At 43.2% G+C, this 20399-nt stretch overlaps 1 protein-coding gene across 3 annotated transcripts in view; it reads left to right on the plus strand.

Annotated features, from left to right (window-relative positions):
* Positions 1-11895: 11895 nt before the first annotated feature.
* Positions 11896-20399, plus strand: part of CREB3L1 (cAMP responsive element binding protein 3 like 1) — a 115294-nt gene continuing 106790 nt past the window's right edge. For all 3 annotated transcript variants that reach the window (XM_089521527.1, XM_089521529.1, XM_089521528.1), the window contains exon 1: positions 11896-12028. In XM_089521527.1, the coding sequence (XP_089377653.1) occupies positions 11930-12028 (99 nt within the window). In that variant the 5' untranslated portion in view covers positions 11896-11929. The remainder of the gene's footprint in view (positions 12029-20399) is intronic.

Below are 20399 nucleotides of genomic sequence, written 5' to 3' on the forward strand. Positions count from 1 at the left end.
GTCTAGCAGATGCCACCATCTAATTCAAGGGCTGAGATCCTGTTGGTTAGTCCCAGCTAATGAATTGTTGAATTATGAATTAACACACATACAGTGGATCTACTTTAGGTTGGACTAGCAACAGATTTCAAGCCAAGGCTATATTATTTCGATCCTTGAGGCATATAGTCTCACAAGTTCCTGTCCCATTCTACCCAGCATTAAAAAAATAACACATAAAGGTAATACATTGGGTTCTTGGTATCTACTGGGATTTGGTTCTAGAAACCCCTGTAAATGCCAAAATATTCAAGTCCCATTATATACAATGGCATAGTAAAATGGTGCCCCTTATATATAAAAAAGCAAAATCAAGGTTTGCTTTCAGGAATTTATATATATATTCAATGTTTTCAAGCCGTGGATGCTTGAATCTGTGGATGAGGACTAACTGTAATCAAAATTTGCTACCCTCTCATTACATTCAGAATTGTCTTCCTGAGCCCGATTATCATTGCAAAGTATGCAAGGTACACTTCTGATACACAACAGACACCTGTGGAGCACCACATTCAGCCAGGGAAATGTGAAAGGATAGTGACTGGACTTCAATGATCATAGAATCATAGAGTTGGAAGAAACCACAAGGTCCATCAGGTCTAACCCCTGCCATGCAGGAACTCACAATCAAAGCATCCCTGACACATGGACATCCAGCCTCTGCTTAAAGATCTCCAAAGGAGACTCCACCACACATTGAGGGAGTGCATTCTGGTGTCTCCAGGGATGCTCGAGGCCCACCTTTTTTACATGTTTCCATATTTTTCACTTCTGTACTATTTACCTCCCAGATGAGACATGTATTGGCCATGGGAATGTTTTGTTGGCTGTATTTCCATCCATCCATCCTTCCATCTATTCTTTTATTTATATTTCCCTATCTCCCAGCCTAGGATTCGAGATGGCTTACAAAAAGATGGAATACAATAAAATATACAAAATCAAAGTTAAAACAGTATTAAATACAAACAGAATTAAAACCAATTTAAAGACTCAATCGGAGAGGTCAAGGGCATAGATTTGCAGGAACTAAGCAAAGTAGTGGAGGACAGGGGGTATTTGAGATGTCTCATCCACAAGGTCACCATGAATTGGGTCTGACTCTAGGACAGTTAACAACAACAACCATAAAAGTCATTTTTTGTTCAAATCAGTTTCCAAAAGCTTTCTGGAAAACAAATGTCTTAAACTTTTTCTGTAAGGAAAACAATGAAGGAGCCATCCTAACATCCCCAGAGAGGGCATTCCAAAGTATGTTACCAGTCTGCTCCTGTGTTTCCAGGAGACAGCAGGACAGAGATAAGTGCTTCCCCTGCAGATCTTAGACCTCAAGCATATATAGGAAAATACAGTCCTTCAAATAGCCAGGGCCTTAGTTGCATAGAGCTTTATAGGTCAAAACCAACACTTTGAATAGTGTCTGCAAACACACGGGCAGCCAATGGAGCTGTTGCAACAAGGGAGTTGTGATGGAACTAGGGAGTCTTGTTGTAGCTTATATTAGAAGAATATGTGACAAAGAACAAAAAATGAACACTGTGTTTTCTACTAAAAGAAAGTACTATAATTCTCCCAAAGTCCTTCCTTGTGCAGCAGTTGAACAACTTCTAAAAAGTGAGACTATGCAATCTCGTTAACACTTTTTTAAAACCATAAACACAAGCTTTCTTCTGATGAATGGGTCTGGCATCCTGCCTCAGACATTGTTTTGGTGAGTTCTTTTTGAAAGATGAATTTCTAATGAAGGTTTCCTGTACTTTGTCTCAAGTGAAAGTCTGTAATTATCCATCATTGGGTGAGGCTACTAGGGAATAGAACTAAAACAAGATTACTTGAATTGGGAGGATGATGAAACATGAGTAAATTGTCACTCTTTTTATCTTGGTAGCATTTTGTGGAATCCAACCTTTTAAAAAAAAAACCTTCCAAAGAACTTGTCATGCTATCCTAGGAAAAGAGAGCTGTAAAAGAATACAGCCTGCTTAGAACAGCATACATGTATCACAATCCTTTATGGCTTCGCATAGCATAATATCTCCACATGTAAAATTACATTACACCTGGTCATTCAGCACACCCAAACTTACATTGAACTGCTGCATCCCACTTCCCCGTGGCCATGTCCAGTGATCTCATCAAATGATGTAATCATTTCACATCTGGCTTCAGGGACATAGGGCCCAAACACAGGCCAAAATAAAGCTGCTTTGGGTCACTTTGGAGGTATGCTGTTTAAATGACACGCTCATCTTAAGAGGCCAGAAGCTGGGCCAAAGCTGTGCTGCAGTCCTTAGGATTGGAGCGTGGCTTTGGTGTGGCTTCCGGCCTCTTAAGATGCATGCATCATTTAAATAGCATACCTCCAAAGTTACCCAAAGCAGCTTTATTTTGGCCTGTCTGTTCAAATGGTTCTTTAATCCAGCTCCAGCTCCACCAAGCATGGAATGGCCATGGGGTGAGATGCTGTGGCTCAACAGTAAGTCCAAGAAGGGGTCATTGCAGAGGGAGGAAAAGAATTCTGACCTCTACAACAAAACAACAACATACACAAGACTTATGCTCGTATATGCCACGGATAGAATGCCAGCCAGCCTCTCTCTTTTATGTGGTTGAGAGTACAAAGTTAAGCCTGTTTGGATGCCATGATTTCCCTCCACGGAAATCTTAAATATAGGCTCTTTCACAAGTTCAGGGGACTGTGTTCACATTTCAATACACTGCATGGGATGCTTTCAGATAAACCATTAATTGTTAAGTAAGGATGAGTGATAGAAGGAGGAGCACAACAGTTAGGAGACAGAGGTAGTGAAAGGGAAGGGAAAAACAGGGCAATGGTGAAGGAGAACTACTGGAAGAAGAGTTCAGTATGTTGGGACTATGTATTAGGCAGCAAGAAAGAAAAAATCCTTTCCATGTGTGTCCCTGTGTTTATGATTGTTATGTGACCTAAATAAATGATATAAAGTGTTCATATATTTGCTGTGTTCTAGTCTTGGGCTTTGAGTGGGTCTCAAGGTATTACAACTAACCCTATGTCCTTGCTTTTATGATCAAGTATATTTAAGGAGAGCCTACTGTGTTCTACAGTCAAGTTCAACAGGTGGTGGTGGTAACAATTTACCATGGATAAGTGGACAGATTGGACTACTGACCCTCTATCTGGTTTATCTAGTAACCTCCACGAGTAAGGTCTCTTGGGACATCACAGATGTGTTTTAAGGCTTTTACTTTTCTATTGTATTTATTTATTATTATTTTCCTTTACATCTGTTTACCAACTCTTATATAGGTTCTCTGGGCAGCTTACAACTAATTAAATCTAAGCCGTTTGAATATAGAATAAAGGAGCACACACAGAGACATATTTTTAAAACAGAGAGCACAAACTGCCTGTTATTTAAAACGGGTGAATGAACAGAAAGGTGCTTCACCCAGTACTAAAAATCCCAAAGACTTTGTGCCAGGTGAGCCTTTCTGGGTTTTCAGTAGTGTGGGGCCAGTGCAAATAAGTAACTGACTACTGTGCCTGGTAGTCATTTGCTTCATTTCATTCAGTGGAGCCACTTCAAATAGAACCTTTGAGACAGATCTTATGTTCTGTAAGACATGATGTTCTGGGGTATATAAGAGAAAGTAGATTTTCAGATAACTTGGCTTCAGGTCATTCAGAGGATTAAAGTTTAAGGTCAAGTGGACACAGAAATGGAGAGATCCAGTAGGGCCTACAAAGCACAGACACATTATGGTCAAACCATGCTGTTCTAGTTAGTAATCTACTTGTCCTACTTTGGAAAGTGGCAACTGGCGGCTTCCAAGTCAGTGGGATTGTAAATTTGCTCTGAATTTTAAAGGAACCTGTTTTGTTGGTAGGTTTCTGCATTTTGGATAGCTCCTTTAAAGTTCATCTTAAAACTAGAACAAATTTACCACTCCACTGACATGAAAGCCACCAGTGTTGTGTTTGGATGCATGTCAGTTTCTGAAGCTAAACCCATTTTGCAATCATTCAGATGGTAAACTGCCCAAATATGGGTAGCTGAAGCCAAACTACATCTACCTAGGTTAAAGTTTCAACTGATTCATCTTGTGTACAAATGGCAGGACGGTCTTGCTGCTGGGGTGCTGAGACAATCTGATGTTTTCACACTGTCTTGCACTGTGCACTATTCTCCCCAACTTGACTCTCTTGGGCTGAGAGCCTGTAGGATGTGGCAACCATTCTACTAGCATAGTGGCTGTGGAGCTCCCCTCCGCACTCCCCACCCCCGGGCATGATCAGCATATAGGATTCTTCTGCTACTCTTTCTTAGCTTGATCTAGATAGTTATCAGAGACCAAAACAGGTATGAACTTTACATAACGCTGTGCTTGTAATTTCTCTTTTATTTCCAGCATAGCCTCGGGTTGCTCATTAAGTTCATGGAATGTATTCACACACAGGATTGCAATTAATATCTTCCTTTCCACATTGCCTGCCTGGTTCCCTCAAGCTAATCCTAGAGATTTAAGCGATAAAGAAAAATGCTTTACATGCTTCTTTTGAGGGGGAAAAACAAGTCTACATGGAACATTTCTGAGCTCAAACTGCAATATGACCATTATCTCAGGAACAGCTGTGTTAAGGCATGCATTGAAGACATCTGTAAACTTTCAACCTTTAGTGCCCCATGGCTTCTGATAGTAAAAGACAAAACTGACAGAGTGTTATGTTACTATTTTCCTCCTTTCCTTTGGTGTTTCCAGAGCACAGTAACAGGTGTTTTGTATACTTGGCAAAGGGACAGGGTGAACAAGGAAGCAGGAAATGGAAAGTAGTTGGATCCGGCTCCAAGTGCAACTTGTTCTTTAACCAGCATTTGGAAGATAATCAAAAAGCATACAGACATCTTCTATACAGTGTAGCTGAAAGCTGGGAGCAGTGATGAAGAGAGTTCAAACATCTTCAGATCCTTCACTCAACCCCCCCCCCCCGAAGATATGTCTACTGCAAATTTGCTTCATCTGTTCTTGTGCACATACACAGAAGTTTATCGCATGGGCCCTGAAATGGGCCCATTGCATTCCAAAACTGGGGTGCGCACAGGCGCACACGGAATGGGATGGGGCTAAGAACGGAGTTTACTGCACACTGGAATGCTGCCGCTGCTGCCGGGCATTCCAATCGAATCCTATATCCAGAGGGCGCGATTTCTGAGAACTGTTCCAAAGCGTTCTCAGAAATCGCACCCTCTGGAATGGATGTAGGGCCGTTTCAGGGCCCATGAGATAAACTTCACTTACTAAACTACCCAAATGAAATGATTAGCATGACAGCTAGTCTATGAGATAAATGTGTTTTAGACTTTCCTTAGACCAGTCTTCCCCAGCTTTACATCCTTTGGATGTGTTGAATTACAATACTCATCACTCTAGCCAGCATGACCAATGGGCTGTACTGCAAAGAATGATGGGAGTTGTCGCTGACAACCTGAAAACAACAGATTGGTGGCTTATATTATCCATTTTAGTGCTTGTTCAAGTGGTAGATGCCTATTCTGTCAGTCTGGTGTTTGGGCATTCAAGACTGAAGTGAAACAAACTAAGCAGAGAGTTGAGTGACTACTTCCTAATGCAAAGCAATTCTGGTTCTTATTCATGCTATGCAATAGTTGCACATTTGCAGCAGATGTGTCTTCATGCTCCTTTCAGACCTTGCAACCACATTTCTTTGGATAAAGAAACATGCAGAGGACTAAGAAGAGACAATGGCGGGTTACAGACTGCCCGTTTGGGGCGGGCTGCACCCACCCCTTTCCCCGGTGTATCGGGGCCTCAGCTGCCAGACTGGCAGCCACTGAGGCCCCAATCCGCTGCTTTCCGGGCTGCGGGGAAGCGGCAAAAGGCCGCTTCCCCGCAGCCTGGAAAGGGGTGTCCTTGGGGCTTCAAGCCCCAAGGACACCCCGCGGCAGCAGGGAGGAGGAGAAAGGGGTCGTTTGGCCCTTTCTCCTTTGGTCCGCTGGGTGCAGCCGTGTGAAGGCTGCGCCCAGAGGACTAAACAGAGCTCTGAAACAGAGCTCCTTCCTGCTCTGTGCTAAGGGCGCACTAAGCGCCCTGGTGCAGAGCAAGGACGTCACGTCCGCGCCGCCCCATATAGAGGCGGCGCGGTCGTGACGTATCGATGGCAGTGGCCATGTGGAACGGCTGCCACCATTTTGTGCGTGACGAGCGCGCACTAAGGTTAGGGGGTGCGGAAGCACCGCCCCTTCCTAACCCTAGTATGCGCTTGTCGCGTACTTTAAGGCCCATCTGTAATGGGCCAAAGGCATGCATGTCAACCATGAGCAGTGTATACACAACCATCCATCTTTCTTCAGGATCAATATGCAGATGCAACCAATCTGTTATTACTTCTACTTTTCTTTATGCAATGAAATCAGTTTTATAAAGCAAGAGCAAGACAGATCTTTGGAAACTTTGATTCCTGCAGAAAAGCCTTTTGTTTGACTGTACTATGAGCATTGTTCTTGTTAAACAACTTTATTCATGACCTGCCTTCTTCAAATAACAGGGACGCAAAACAGCTTAAAAATGAAAACATAATACATATAGTCAGGCATGGGCAAGTGTGGCAGATTTGGGAGATACTTTTCTTCTCCTGGGATTTTATTCTTTTGAAATTTTCTTTTAAATGTCAACTTTTACCAAATTTTAACTTAAACCACATGAAACTATGTCTATGTAAATGCACTGAGGCTGTGCATATGATATTGTAATTTAAAGGTATACTTTTAATTTTGCTAGTTGTTTATGTCACAACAATTGCCATGGCATCTAGTGATATGCAGGATTTACGATTAATAAGTGATACTAGTACAAAAATACCACTAAGGGTTCTATATGGTGTGGTAATAAGAGGTGGTCAGGGTGTGTGTGTGTGACATCATGAGTTACTGTACTGGATGATGTCAACCTTAATTGGTTGGCATCAACCACTGACCCTAGTGAGTCTCATTCACCCATGTGGCCAAAAATTGTTGTTCTGTGTCTTCAAGTCATTTGCAATTTACAGTGACCCCCTAAGGCATACCTATCACAGCACTTTTTGGCAAGATTTGTTCAGAGGAGATTTGCCATTGCCCTCCTCTTCAAAGAGATGTTGATTTCCCCAGGATCACCCATGAGTCTCCATAACCAAGTGGGGATTCAACCCTAGCCTCTCAGAATCCTAATCTAGCATTCAAATTAGTACAACACATTGGTGACTTTATCACACTACTATATTTCATTTTAACTGAATGCTCTAGCTGAAAATTCTAAATGCCCCTCCCTAAATTAAAAATTCCAGGGTCCCACAGGCTTTTGCCATGGCAGTTAAAGTGGAAAATAGCATTATATAAGTATAATGTGATAGGTTCCTGGCTGTAGGCAAAATAGTATCTCCTAAAAGTGCCAAAAATAGGATTGGGAAACCCTAAATTTGCAAAATTAAAAAAAATAGAAAAAAATTAAGAAAGAGACATACAAAAATGGGCCAATGAGGGTGGATGGTGGTTAGTAGTATTTATATTTCACCTGAATATTGCAAGGCAGAATTGAGAAATGGAATAGTGGAATGGAATGGAAAATCTTAGAGAAAGGCTCCTTGGAGGAAGGCCCAGTGAGAAGTCTAAAATATGAGTTGTAACATTGAGACATCAGTGCTGAATTTGTAATGAGAACTAATTAATTGATCTTACAATATTAAAAATGTTAATTTGTAAATTTGTTCATTAATCTGTTAAATCACTAAACTTCAAAATACTACTTGTAATTGCTGAAACGTAATCTTAACAAGTGAACATAATGAGAAACTGTAAAAACCAGTGTCACTCATCATTCTATCTATTAAAGTACTTTTTTAAAAACAAAAATTATTGCTGAAAACTTTAGCAAATTAGGGGAATGAATTAATTTTTAACCAATTATTTCTAAGCTCTAGGCACAGCTGACTCTCTGGCGCAGTAGCAGATTGATGAAAATAGTTTGGGAAATGGAAGTAGGTGCTAATAAGATTAAAGATGTATTCATTTATCCTAATATGGATATTACTTTAAATTTAAAATACTGGAGTTTAGGCTTCACAACACCTCAACCACCTGCAAGACTGCTGCTGTACAAGGCATGTCTACCCTGCAGCATGAAGAAAGGGAGAAAAAGTTTACTGCAGGCAATGCTTTGCAAGGCACCCAATCCTGTTGTGTTCTACAGACAACCCAGCTTCTTCCAAAAGAAGGTTTCTCTGGATGTCTAGCAGAAAGAGGTTCATCTTGGCGAAGGATCTGTAATTTCTCCCCTATGAAGCCCTGTAATCTTCCTAAAACTAAAAAAATATATAAAAAGAAAAGAAAAGAAAAGAAAAGAAAGAAAGAAAGAAAGAAAGAAAGAAAGAAAGTCCTTCAGTTTTTAATTACAAAGTTATTAGACAGGCTGCAGGCAGAATAAGCCCACCTGCACTGACAACACAACTGATACTGTCAACTCAAAGTTACTATAAAATAGCTAGATCTTCTTTTTTGCTCTGCATTCAGTTTAAAAAACACTCATTTATTCATCTCTTCTCCCTTAAGTACCCTTGTTTACTCATGATAGAAAGAAAATCTTGCTTGAGACACCACAGAAAAGAATAATGTTAATAATCTTCCAATAACAAATGCTGTTTATTTTTTAACGAAGTAGCTCAGCTTTTAAAATGCAAGAACACTAGGGTAAGAGAAGAACACAGGCAAAGCATGCAGTTTGCATGCAGAAGATCTCAGGTTCAGTCTATGACATCTGAAATTAAAAGGAGACATCTGAAATTAAAAGCTCCAACGAGAGAAGGTTTCTGCCTGAAAACAACTGACAAGCAGTGTTTTTTAAGCATTAATGTACTACTGCTTGTAGTACATTATCCACAAATGGCCACACAAGCCCTACATAAAAACAATTGGTTATTTTAAAAAATAGCACTCCACACAAGATAACCTTATTCTTATATGTATGTGTGTATAAACGCACACCTTCAAGTCCCTTGTCAATTTTTGGCAACCCCATGAATTTCATAGGGTCTTCTTGGGCATGGAATATTCAGAGGTACAGTAGTTTTGCCAGTTCTCATCTCTGAAATATAGCTTACAGCACCTGGTATTCGTTGGCAGTCTCCCATCCAAGTATTAACCAGGACTGATCCTTCTTAGGTTCCAAGAGCAGACTGGTGCCTTTAGGGTATTTAGGCCCTCTCTGATATATAGGTACATTTAAAAATTAAGCAGAAATATCCAGTTTTGCATGGCCTACCAGTCTTTGTTGCTGTAACAATGCCTTCTCTGTTATTATTAGAGGCTGTACAGCTACCTGCTAGGGATGCCCTAGCTGAAAATCCTGCACTGAGCACTGGAGATTGGACCTAAAGCTCCATAAGGCCCTTTCCATCTCGATGATTCTATTTTCTTCTGGGAGTTTATCAAGCAAAATTATACATGGATGAAGAAATGTTAATTTTTGGTGACTTACTGCAAGTGGGGAGGGTGCATTGCTGTTTGTTTCCACTGCAATCTGATGGAGAAATCTGGGTTTTATCAGAAAGATGCACAGCATGCAACAGCTCTCTTCTGCTGGCTGTCAAGAGTCATGGCAAAATGGGGGAAAGGCTGCTTAAAATAAGTGCCTCCAAGTTGTATAGACTGCTTCACATGGTCCCGGCCAATGCTGCAGGCCTAAGCACATGGACCTGGCCAATTATAACAGATGTAGCAGGCAATACTAAGAACTGCCATGGCATTTTGCTGCCTCAGGCAAAGAAAGTGAAGGACAGGATAGCATCCAATCCTTTCCCAATTCCATGTACATTAGCTCCATGGGCATTGGACCCACAGGCAGGCTGGCCAGTCTTAGGGCCCAAACAGACAGGCCAAAATAAGGGTGCTTCAGGTCACTTTGGAGGTATGCTGTTTAAATGACACACATATCTTAAGAGGCCAGAAGTGGCACCAAAGCTACGTTCCAGTCCTTGGGATTGCAGCGTGGCTTTGGCATGACTTCCAGCCTCTTAGGACGCATGCAGAATTTAAACAGCATCCCTCCAAAGTGGTCTGTTCAGGCCCCTACTTCCATTCTTACCCATTCTATGGATTCTGGAAGTAGAAGGCAGGGGCTCATGAGGAATAGTAAGTGGAACAGGAACCTGCCATTTTTGTGCCACTGGATTCAGCTGCTGCCTCACTGGATGAAATGGTACATCCCACCTTGAGACTGAGGTAGATGGTGGACCAAGGCCAATGCTTGTTGTTATGTGCCATCAAACAGACTCTGACTTAGGCTGACCCTATTGTAAGGCTTTCTTGGCATTTATTCAGAGGAATCCAGAGACATAGCCTTGTTATCAGTAGCCAAGGGAACTTGTAGACCTTTGAGACTGACTGTGAGAAAGATGCTGTAAAATAAGCTTTTGTAGACTTCCTCCACATAGCCATGCATAGACTCTATGCATCTGAGGAAGTCTAGGAAAGCTTATGCTACACCTTCTCTCCCTCAGTCAGTTTCAAAGGTCTACAAGATCCCTTTGCATGCTAACACAGCTAAGTCTCTGCATTCATCTGAATAAATCTTGCCAAGAAAGTCCTTTCCATACTGTTATTCAAAGGAAGTCTGTCATCGCTTCTTTCTCGGCTGAGAAATTGTAACTTAACCAATGGGTTTTCATGGCTGGACAGGTATATGAGCTCTGGTCTCCCGGGACCCTAACCAAACACTCAAAGCACGATGCTGCACTGGCCCACAAGAGCAATGTCCCAGTTCTATCCATGCTCTTAATGCCAAGACTTATTCCCCTTTGTTATCACTGCCACTCTGACCTTCCTTGCTGGCAAGGAGACCAAGAAAGTGGCCAGTGGTTCCTTAGATCCTGGTGTGGGCAAGGAGCCCCAGAATGGCCAGTCCTTCTCTAGACCCCCGAGTGGGCAAGGAGCCCCAGAAAGTGCCACACCTTCCCTAGAGACAGAGCCCAGTATGGAAAGAGATCTTGCAGCACCTTGGAGGCTAAGTGACAGAAGGCAAAGTCCTTTCCTTCCGCGAGTCTCTTTCCCTGCCAAATGCACCCGAGGAGGCAGGCTGAAGTCTGGGAAGGCTCCTGCTGCCATCTTCTTTATTTCAACCAGTCTCAAAGGTGATATATACAGACACAGACACAAACACAGGCATATATATCTGTCCTTGGTTTCCACTCCACTAAATGCATCTCAGGAAGCAGACTTTAGCCTAGGAAAGCTCCTGCTGCCAACTTCTTTCTTTCAGCGAGGCTCAGAGGTGCCCCACTCACATCTGTCTGTCTGTCTGTCCCTGCTTTCCCCTCCACTAAACGCCCTGAGGAAGCAGACTGAAGTCTAGAGAGCTCCACAGGCTCCTCTCTGAGGCCGACGCTCCCGAGCGGGAGGCCAGGGCTCTGAGCCCCGAGGAGGACTCCTCTGGGGGGGGGGGGGCAAGGGCCAGGCCTTGCAGGAGGGGCCCATTGGAGGGGCGGGGCCAGAGGGGCGGGACTTGTGGCCGGCCTGCTCTGAGTGGCCCAGGCGGCTGCCTCTCAGGGCTGCTGGGCTTTTCAATATTTATCGTGCAAAGGAGGCGAGGCGGGGTCTGTGTGGCGGTGACAGCTGGGCTCAGACCCCAGGCAGGCAAGCAAGCAAGAAGGCAGGCAGGCAGCCTTTCTGTCCTAAGCCCCTGCTTCCAGAGCCCTTCCCTCCCTCCCTGGCCAGTCCAGCCCCCAGGCCCCCTGCTTGCTGGGCCCCATGGCTGACCGGGCCCCCCCGGGAGCAGGAGGCTGAGCGGGAGTGAGGAGCCCCTGAGGAGGGAGAAGGAGAAGAGGAGGAGGAGGAAGGCTGCCTTGCCCTGGGCGCCCACCATGGACAGCCTCCTGGAGCCCTTCCCCACCCCCACCGCAGCAGCCCCTGGCTTCTTGGACCTGGGCGAGCTCAATGAGGCCGACTTCCTCAGCAATGTGGTAAGGGGGCTGGGGGCTGGGTTTGGGGTCGGTGGGTTGCCCTATAGGCACATGTTTGGGGCTGGTTGGACCCAGGTTGGAGGGAAGGGTCTGAAAGGTAGGGAAAAGGGGGGGGGGCTCCTGGAGGAGGAGGAGGAGGAGGAGGAGGAGGAGGAGGAGGAGGAAGAAGAGGAGGAGGAGGAGGAGGAGGAAGACGTGCCCAGTAGGGGCCATTTTAGGCCGCTGGGCTAGTCCTCCTCAAGGAGCCCCCCCTTTCCCCTCCCTTTCTGACCCTTCCCTGCAGCCTGGGTCCAACCCCCCTCCCCCTCCCTTTTCAAAGGCTGCAGCCACACTGCAGAAAATAATCCGCATTGACACCACTTTAACTGCCACGCCTCACCGCTGTGTTACTCTGGGCATTGTGGTTTGTTCTGCCCCCAGAACAGAGCTATTCTGTACGATTCTATTCTAGGATTCTACCTCCCATCCTCTGGACTTTTTCATACGGGGGACCTGTAGGCACTTCCATCTCAAAAATGTTGAAAGTGTTAGCATCCCAGAAAAAGCAAGCCAATTCACGGATGGTTATTGCACAGACAGAACACAATGAGGAGTTAAAAGCACATGAAATTAATTTAAACTGTAATTCTTTTTGGGGGGATAATGGGGATACTAGATATGTGCATTGTACTGTATGTTGGATGGATTTTAGATGTCAGCCGCTTTGATTGTTTGTTAACAAAAAGTGGGATATAAATAAAATTTTGTTATTTATTATTATTATTACATGACTTAGGCCCAGAACAGACAGGTGGGAAGTACCGTAACCGGGCTAAAACTAGGGTTCAGGAGCGCGCAACAACCACAAGCTCCTGAACCCTAGCGCGATGGCAGCGCCATTATAGTGGCCTCCAGTCCACAAGGGCCGCCATGATGGCACAGCATCCACACATCGCAGACAGGAAGTGGCGTCATGGCAGCACCCTTTCCTGCTTACGGTGCTGCAAAAAAGAAGTGGCTGTAGGCAGCTTCTTTTTGGCAGTGCATCAGTGCCATGCAGTGCGCCTGTTGCAGCACTGAGGAGGAGAAGCCCCTTAGGCAAGGAAGTGGGTTCAAAGCAAATTTGGGTTTCAGACAGATACCACTTTGTTCACATTGGCAACATCACGTTGAAACCTTTGCCCGTTTTGTCCTCGTAGGCTCACAGAATCTAGATGGAATCTAGGTGGAATCTATGGCATCTAGAGTTGGTTGGAAGAGACCACAAGGGCCATCCAGCCCAACCGCCTGCCATGCAGGAATACACAGTCAAAGCACCCCTGATAGATGGCCATCCAGCCTCAGTTTGTAAACCTCCAAAGAAGGTGGCTCTATCACTCTCCAGGGCAGCATTGCCCTGTTGAACAGTTTTTACTCTTAGGAAAAGTTTAAGTGGAATCTCTTTCACTTTGCTTCATGTCCTAATCTCCGGAGCAGCAGAAAACAAGCCTGCTCCATCCTCAAGATGACATCCCTTCATATATTTAAACAGGGCTATCATGTCACCCCTGAAATCTTCTCTTCTCCAGGGTTAACATCCCCAGCTCCCTAAGGGCATGGTTTCCAGACCTTTCATCGTTTTGGTTGCCTTCCTCTGGATATGCTCCAGCTTGTCCACATCTTTCTTGAATTGTGATGTGGAGAAGTGGACACAATATTCCAGCTGAGGTCTGACCAAAGCAGAATAGAGTGGTACTATCAATTGAGACACTCTACTCCTATTGATTCAGCTTATAGAATTGCATTGGCTTTCTTAGCTGCTGTATCACATCTAAAATGCAGCCTACTGCTCCTGATCTTCCTAGAAATACTTTTATTTCTTTTAATATATAACTATGGATTTTAATATATAATGATGGGATGGCATCTATATGAGGTGTTTATTATATGGGGTGGGTACTGTAGTTTTTAAAGTATGTAATTTTATATTGTTTTTAACTGATGTTTTAATTGTTTTTATTGTAATGTGTTTTTAAAATGTTTTTATTTGTGAGCCGCCTTGGGTCGCTTTCTGGGGGGAAAGCGGCATAAACATGATGATGATGATGACTGCTGATTCACGATCACCCTGTGGTCCACTAAAATTCCCAGATCCTTTTTGCATGTACTGCCTTCAAGCCAGGCATCACCCACCCTATATCTGTGCATTTCCTTTTTACTACCCAAGTGTAATTGCAGTGCAAAAGCAGCTGGAGAGCCACAGTTGCCCACCCCAGTTATGCACCTCAATATGTCTTAACCCAGCTTTAACCCCTAGAGTTGTTGGATTTAACTGCTATCAACTTCAGCCAATGTCTTTAGTGTCCTTAGCCTGTTGTGAGGGGTGATGGGAAGAACTGTAGTCCAACAACAGCTGAATGGATTGTGCAGAGCCCCTGTCCCTTTTAAAAAACAAAACAGGGGAGGCCTGGGAGTGGGTATCTCGCCATTTCTTCCAGTTACAATCTCAGACTAGCCCACATGTGGAATGTGAGCTTTTTCTTGAGCAAACAAAATGGGTTTATCAGTGAATGTTAAAAAGTTTTTGCTGCCCTATGTGTTTTCCCTTCTTTCTGGGTTTAGATTATAGCAGTGCTTCTCAAAGTGGGGGCATAGTGCTTATCCGTGAACAACTGTGAGTTTCCAGGAAAGAAAGAAGCAGTTGCAGTCAGTGGGCACCCATATGCTGCTAAACACCTTGAAGGCACCAGATCCTGTCTGAAGCTTAGCAGGGTCAATTCTAGTTAGTACTCAGATGGAGACTGCCAAGAAATATCAAAAGCTGTAGCCTATATTCAAGCAGTGGCAAACCACATCTGAGTATTTCTTGCCTAATAAATCCAAATTCATGGGGTTGCCATAAAAGGTAGCCTGAAGGCACAAACATACACACCCTTGTCCATGGGGTGAGGTGGAAGAATCTCTCAGATACCTTAAGAATCGCTGGATAACTGTTCCTCTTGGAATGGTGATTACCCAAATGTGTTGATGAAAATGTGGTGTTATTATCTGTTTGCAGTAGTTCCCAACCTTTGGTCTTCCAGATGATCACAAAGCTGCTTTCCCAGGATGAGGCTCATTCATTGCACTCCAGGTGTGCTGACCCCTGTGATTTACCCAAATGTGGGAAACTCGACTGCATAATTTGTGGCAAACAGATATTAACACCATCTTTTCATCAACACCTTATTTCTCATTTACAAAAATACCTCTACAACCTAAAGCAGAGGAAAGGGATTCCAAAGCACAACATTTAGTATTTAATATGTTCATAGGCACAGAGTACTGATCTGTTGTGGGGCCCATGACACTGAGATGATGAGGTAGAATGGACTGTTTGGAGAAAGGACATAGCTGGGATCCTGAATGGGGTGCTCATCTCCCAGCCTGTTTCTAACAGGCCTCTCAGTAGACGCAGTTTCTTTTCCAGACTGGCACTGAGTTCTCTGTTTTGATCTTGGAAGAACTGTGCTTGAATTTTATACATGAAAGGAGCCTTCATAAGCAAAGTTAATCTTCCTCTCATTCTATGTTTACCTACAGATTGCAGTGAACTTTCTCATCATATTATTGTACTTGCTGAGTTGACCTTTCTGTTGTGAGCACTAGATTGTGGCCATGTTCTTTAATCTTGCCAGAATGCCCCTATTCATTCATTATTTTCATTTGTTTTGCCACTATTAAAACAAATTTCAGGTGTTGCTTCAAACACAGTTACCTTTTTAGCTTTTGTTTGTTCTTAGCCCACACTCACTAGCTCTTTGACTGGCCTTATGCCACAGATATAAGGAATTTTTCTCTTCCTGAATTTTTAAACCCATTTTTAGCATGGGAATAATATGAATGACAATATGATATTATTAATTAAAATGGTCTGAGCAGTTTTTGAAAGAGTCAGAGTTTCAAGTATTGGTTACAAAAAGAACAATGCAAGGTAATTAGAGACATTGCCCATTGTTAAGTGAGTGCTGGGATTATTGATTTTTGGTGTGTGTCCCCTCCCCCACATAAATAGGGTAATCTAGTGGCTGTTGGTGCCCCTGAATTGCCGAACAAATTGAACGTGAGTCAACAGTGTGATGCAGCAGCTACAAAGGCCAATGCAATGCAATTTTAGGCTGCATCAACAGAAGTATAGTGTCCAGATCAAGGGAAAAAAGGCTGTGGAGAAACTGGAGCGTGTCCAAAAGAGGGCGACTAAAATGGCGAAGGGTCTGGAAACCATGCCCTATGAGGAACGACTTAGGGAGCTGGGGATGTTAGCCTGGAGATGAGAAGGTTAAGAGGTGAAATGATAGCCGTGTTTAAATATTTGAAGGGATGTCATATTGAGCTTGTTTTCTGCTGCTCCAGAGAACAGAACCCGGAACAATGGATGCAAGCTACAGGAAAAGAGATTCCACCTCAACATTAGGAGGAACTTCCTGACAGTAAGGGCTGTTCGACAGTGGAACACACTCCCTCAGAGTGTAGTGGAGTTTCCTTCCCTGGAGGTCTTTAAACAGAGGCTGGATGGCCATCTGTCGGGGATGCTATGGTTGGGAGTTCCTGCATGGCAGGGGGTTGGACTCGATGGCCCTTGTGGTCTCTTCCAACTCTGTGATTCTATAAATGCCTTCTGAAAATATCTTTTCACTATTATGGTATTCTATCATTTTCCTGCTAGAGTTTCTGGATCTGAAAATAGACATTTTTTACATGCTCATTACTAGCATCTGTATGCAAAGGGATCTTGTAGCACCTTTGAGACTAACTGAAAGAAAGAAGTTGATAGCATGAGCTTTTTAGACTACTTCCTCAGATGCACATTTGGGGAAGGACGTAGGTTCAAGTCTACGAAAGCTCATGCTACCAACTTCTTTCTTTCAGTTAGTCTCAAAGGTGGTACACAAGATCCCTTTGCAATACTGATTTTCCAGACTAATACAGCTATGTCTTTGAGTTATTAGCATCTGGCAGCCTAAAAGATACTTGAAGATTGTGTTCAGCAAGGTGGTTCTTTTTCTGTTTCTGGATCCAGAAAAGGAACATCTAGGGCTAAGGAAATGCTTGAGGGAGGAAGAAGCTACAATGAATGAATGAACAGGGGAGAGTCCTGTAAGTAAGAATGCACAGAGTGAATGGAACACAAAGCCAAGCAAAGTATGGTCAGGCACTTGGAGCTGCTAAGTTGGGGCCCACTAAACTAAGATGGAATAAGTGTTTCAAACCAGACACATCCAAAGTCCTCTATTTCCTAAAATAATTCTCTAAGGTTATATGGGAGTCTTGTTGACTTTTGCTGGAACTGGCATGGCACTGCATGGAAGTTATGGATTCATATTAGCGTGAGCTTTTCCAGGTTATATTTTTGAGCAGTAAATACACAGTTGTTACTGGTGAGAAATCCAGGCATCCTTCTACAAAGTAATGCTGCGGTTGCAGACATGGCATTTCCCCACCATTCTAGCTGCAATATTTTGCAGTGAGTAGAATGAGATTTTCCATACATACACACACACCACCAGCAGTGTGCCAAGCATGGCAGCATGAAATGTGGTTATGTGTGACAGTTACTGATGGATGATGAATAACAGAGATCTCCTCTGAAGTCTATATAATTTCATGATAATTAAAATGCACTTGGTTTTTTTCTGTAAGTAAAACAAAATATTAAACAGAGCACAGTCCTTCACTATATTTTGTTGTTATTGTGTGCCTTAAAGTCTTTCTTGACTTATGGGATCCCAAAAGCATCAAGAAAGCACAAGAAAATGTGACTTGCCCAAGGTCACCTACTGTGGCTCTGTGACTGAACATGGATTCAAAGCCTGGTGTCTCAGAGTCCTAGTCCAACACCCGAACTACTACACCACTTTGGGACTCACTTGCATCTTGCTAAAATACACTATGGTTTTGATCCAGAGAGATTACTTATTCACTGCTTAAAGGACCTACTTACTTTCCTAAAGGATGATTGGCACTAGAACTTCAACAGTGCTAGCAACCATTTCTGCTTTTCAGATTTCACAAATGAAAACTCAAAGTAGGGAGACTGCTAAGACCTTAACAGGTGGTAAGAAAATACTGTGCTTATTATTTGTAAGGTAAACAAGTGGGAATGGGAAATGGCATTTAAAAATGACTGATATTGGTGTGGTCAATGGCTGTATTTGTAGATTTGAATACTTCTCTTCATCAGTACAGATTCCAGAGGAATTTATAAAAACCCAGATAGAAATACAACAGCCCAAGCGTAATAGACAAGCACGACTGAAAAATTAAACAACAGTACCTAAAACACCTGAGTGGCCAAGTGGGCTTCATTGTGTACCCGTACTGGTCATTGGCTGGTCTAAAAACATTAGCATTCTGATTGGCTTGGTGGATGTGTAGCCTAGATTTAACAATAAACAAAGAGCTGATCCTGATATACCAGTATTTATACACAAAAGTTCTTTCCATTTAAGCAATCAAATCTGGCTACAGATGCTCTGAAAAGCTTCTGCAGACTGGACAGACTGTATATCTTACAAAAAGGTAAAACAAAGCAATTAAATGGTCCTCTGGGAGTCCAGGTGTGTCCGGAGGTGGTGTAAAACCACAGCAGATTGTGACATTATATATCAAAAGGAAAGAAAAAGAAAATAACGAATTGACACAGGGAGATTCAGTATGAATATTAAATTTACCATTCAAGGGTTGTAATAAATTGTACATAGGTTTGGCAAATTTCATGCATAGTTTTTGCTGGGTTTGTTTTTGTTTTCTTTTAAAAAAGAGCAAATATCATGTTCACTGTGGATGAAAAACTCATTTAATTGGGAAAAGCCATATGCATTTAATTCTGCTTGAGCACTCTCCCAACTCCAGCTGAAACAGAAAGATTAGCCAGGAATTCTTCCCCATTTCTAGTCCTGCTAGATTCCAAAGCTCAGTGGGAAGTTGTCCCAGCTGCTGTGAGAGGTACACAGATGTCTTCGGAACGGATGCCAGCCCAGCACTGTGTGGCCTACATACAAAATGCCATTTCTGCTATTTTATAAGTTGCTAACAGTTAGTTGATCCATAACATCTTTTGAATTATGGTTGGTTAGTCTAGTCTAGCTAGTTTATCAATGAGGAATGAAACGCTGGAAATGTCTCATGAAATTTCAATCTTGGCTCCTTAACACTTGGCAGTCTTCAACATTTGCAACACTTAGCTTTGGTTGCAGATAAACCATGCCTGATCACTTCACCAGAGCTTGGGCAAGTTCCTTTTTTTAACAGTCATTTTCCAGCAGTGTAATTGCCTGCAACTACAGTTGTCCCTTCATGGGGGGATCCGTTCTAGACCCCCCCCACCTCACAAATACTCGCCAGTATTGGGGTCCCATGCATTTCAATGGCCATGTGCTCCTGCAGGTGCATGTGCCATTTTGTTCCTTCCCTGTTCGCCATGCACAAAGAGCGAGGTCATGGATTCCAAGGTCGCGAAAAGGGAGAAATGACTGTACTTACTTTTTGGGACAAGAAGAGTGTTTTGTCAGGAATTAATTTCTAACAACCTTCTCTGAACAAATTTTGCCAAGAAAACCCCATGAAAGGTTTATCTTAGGGTTGCCATAAGTCGGAAATGACTTGAAGGCACACAGTAACAACATATCTGAGCCACTTCACTGAACTAAGTGTGAGAAACGGCTTTGTTCATACATAAGTGGGTGCGCTATTTGTGGGCGCGCTATACGTGGCTGAAGCCTCGTGCCACCGTGAACATTGTCTTCAATGGGGTGTAAGCATATGCAGAATTCCCCTTATGCAGGGGGATCTGGAACGGATCCCCCGCGTAAGGGAAGGGCCCACTATACACAATTATAGAGCTATTATTCCACTTTAACTGCCATAGTTCCGTCCTATGGAATCCTGGAACTGGCTGTTTAGGGAGCTGTATTTTGAATTCTTAGCTAACTACATTTAACTACAAACCCCAGAATTCCAGGGGATGGAACCAGTGAAAGTGGAATAATGATGCAATAACTGTGTAGTATGAATGGGCCCCAGACTGCTGTTTGGAACATCTTTTTAATAGTCAGTCTTGCAGTTTGATACTTATCCTTGAACACATGGCAGTGCAGAGTTCAGTGACAGGAATCACTTCATGGAGGAAAGATTTACAATATTGAATTGTGATACATGGAAGCAGATCTAATAGGCAGGAGAGTCTGTGCTCAGGCCAGATCCCTGACTATAACTGGGAAACTGCTTTCCAGTTTGTGGTTGATGTTGCTTTCTCTGTCGCCAGGAACCACATCAGTTTCTACATGTGCTCTCAGTGTGGTAGAAGCAAACCTTGCGGGGGGGATCCCTCTTTTTTTCCCCTACACCTCCCTGAATCCAGCATGGCTTTTCATTA

The sequence above is a fragment of the Sceloporus occidentalis genome, unplaced genomic scaffold (genome assembly GCF_023333645.1).
Source record: "Sceloporus occidentalis isolate IW3139 unplaced genomic scaffold, rSceOcc1.0.p SCAF_4, whole genome shotgun sequence".
Taxonomy (NCBI): Eukaryota; Metazoa; Chordata; class Lepidosauria; order Squamata; family Phrynosomatidae; genus Sceloporus; species Sceloporus occidentalis.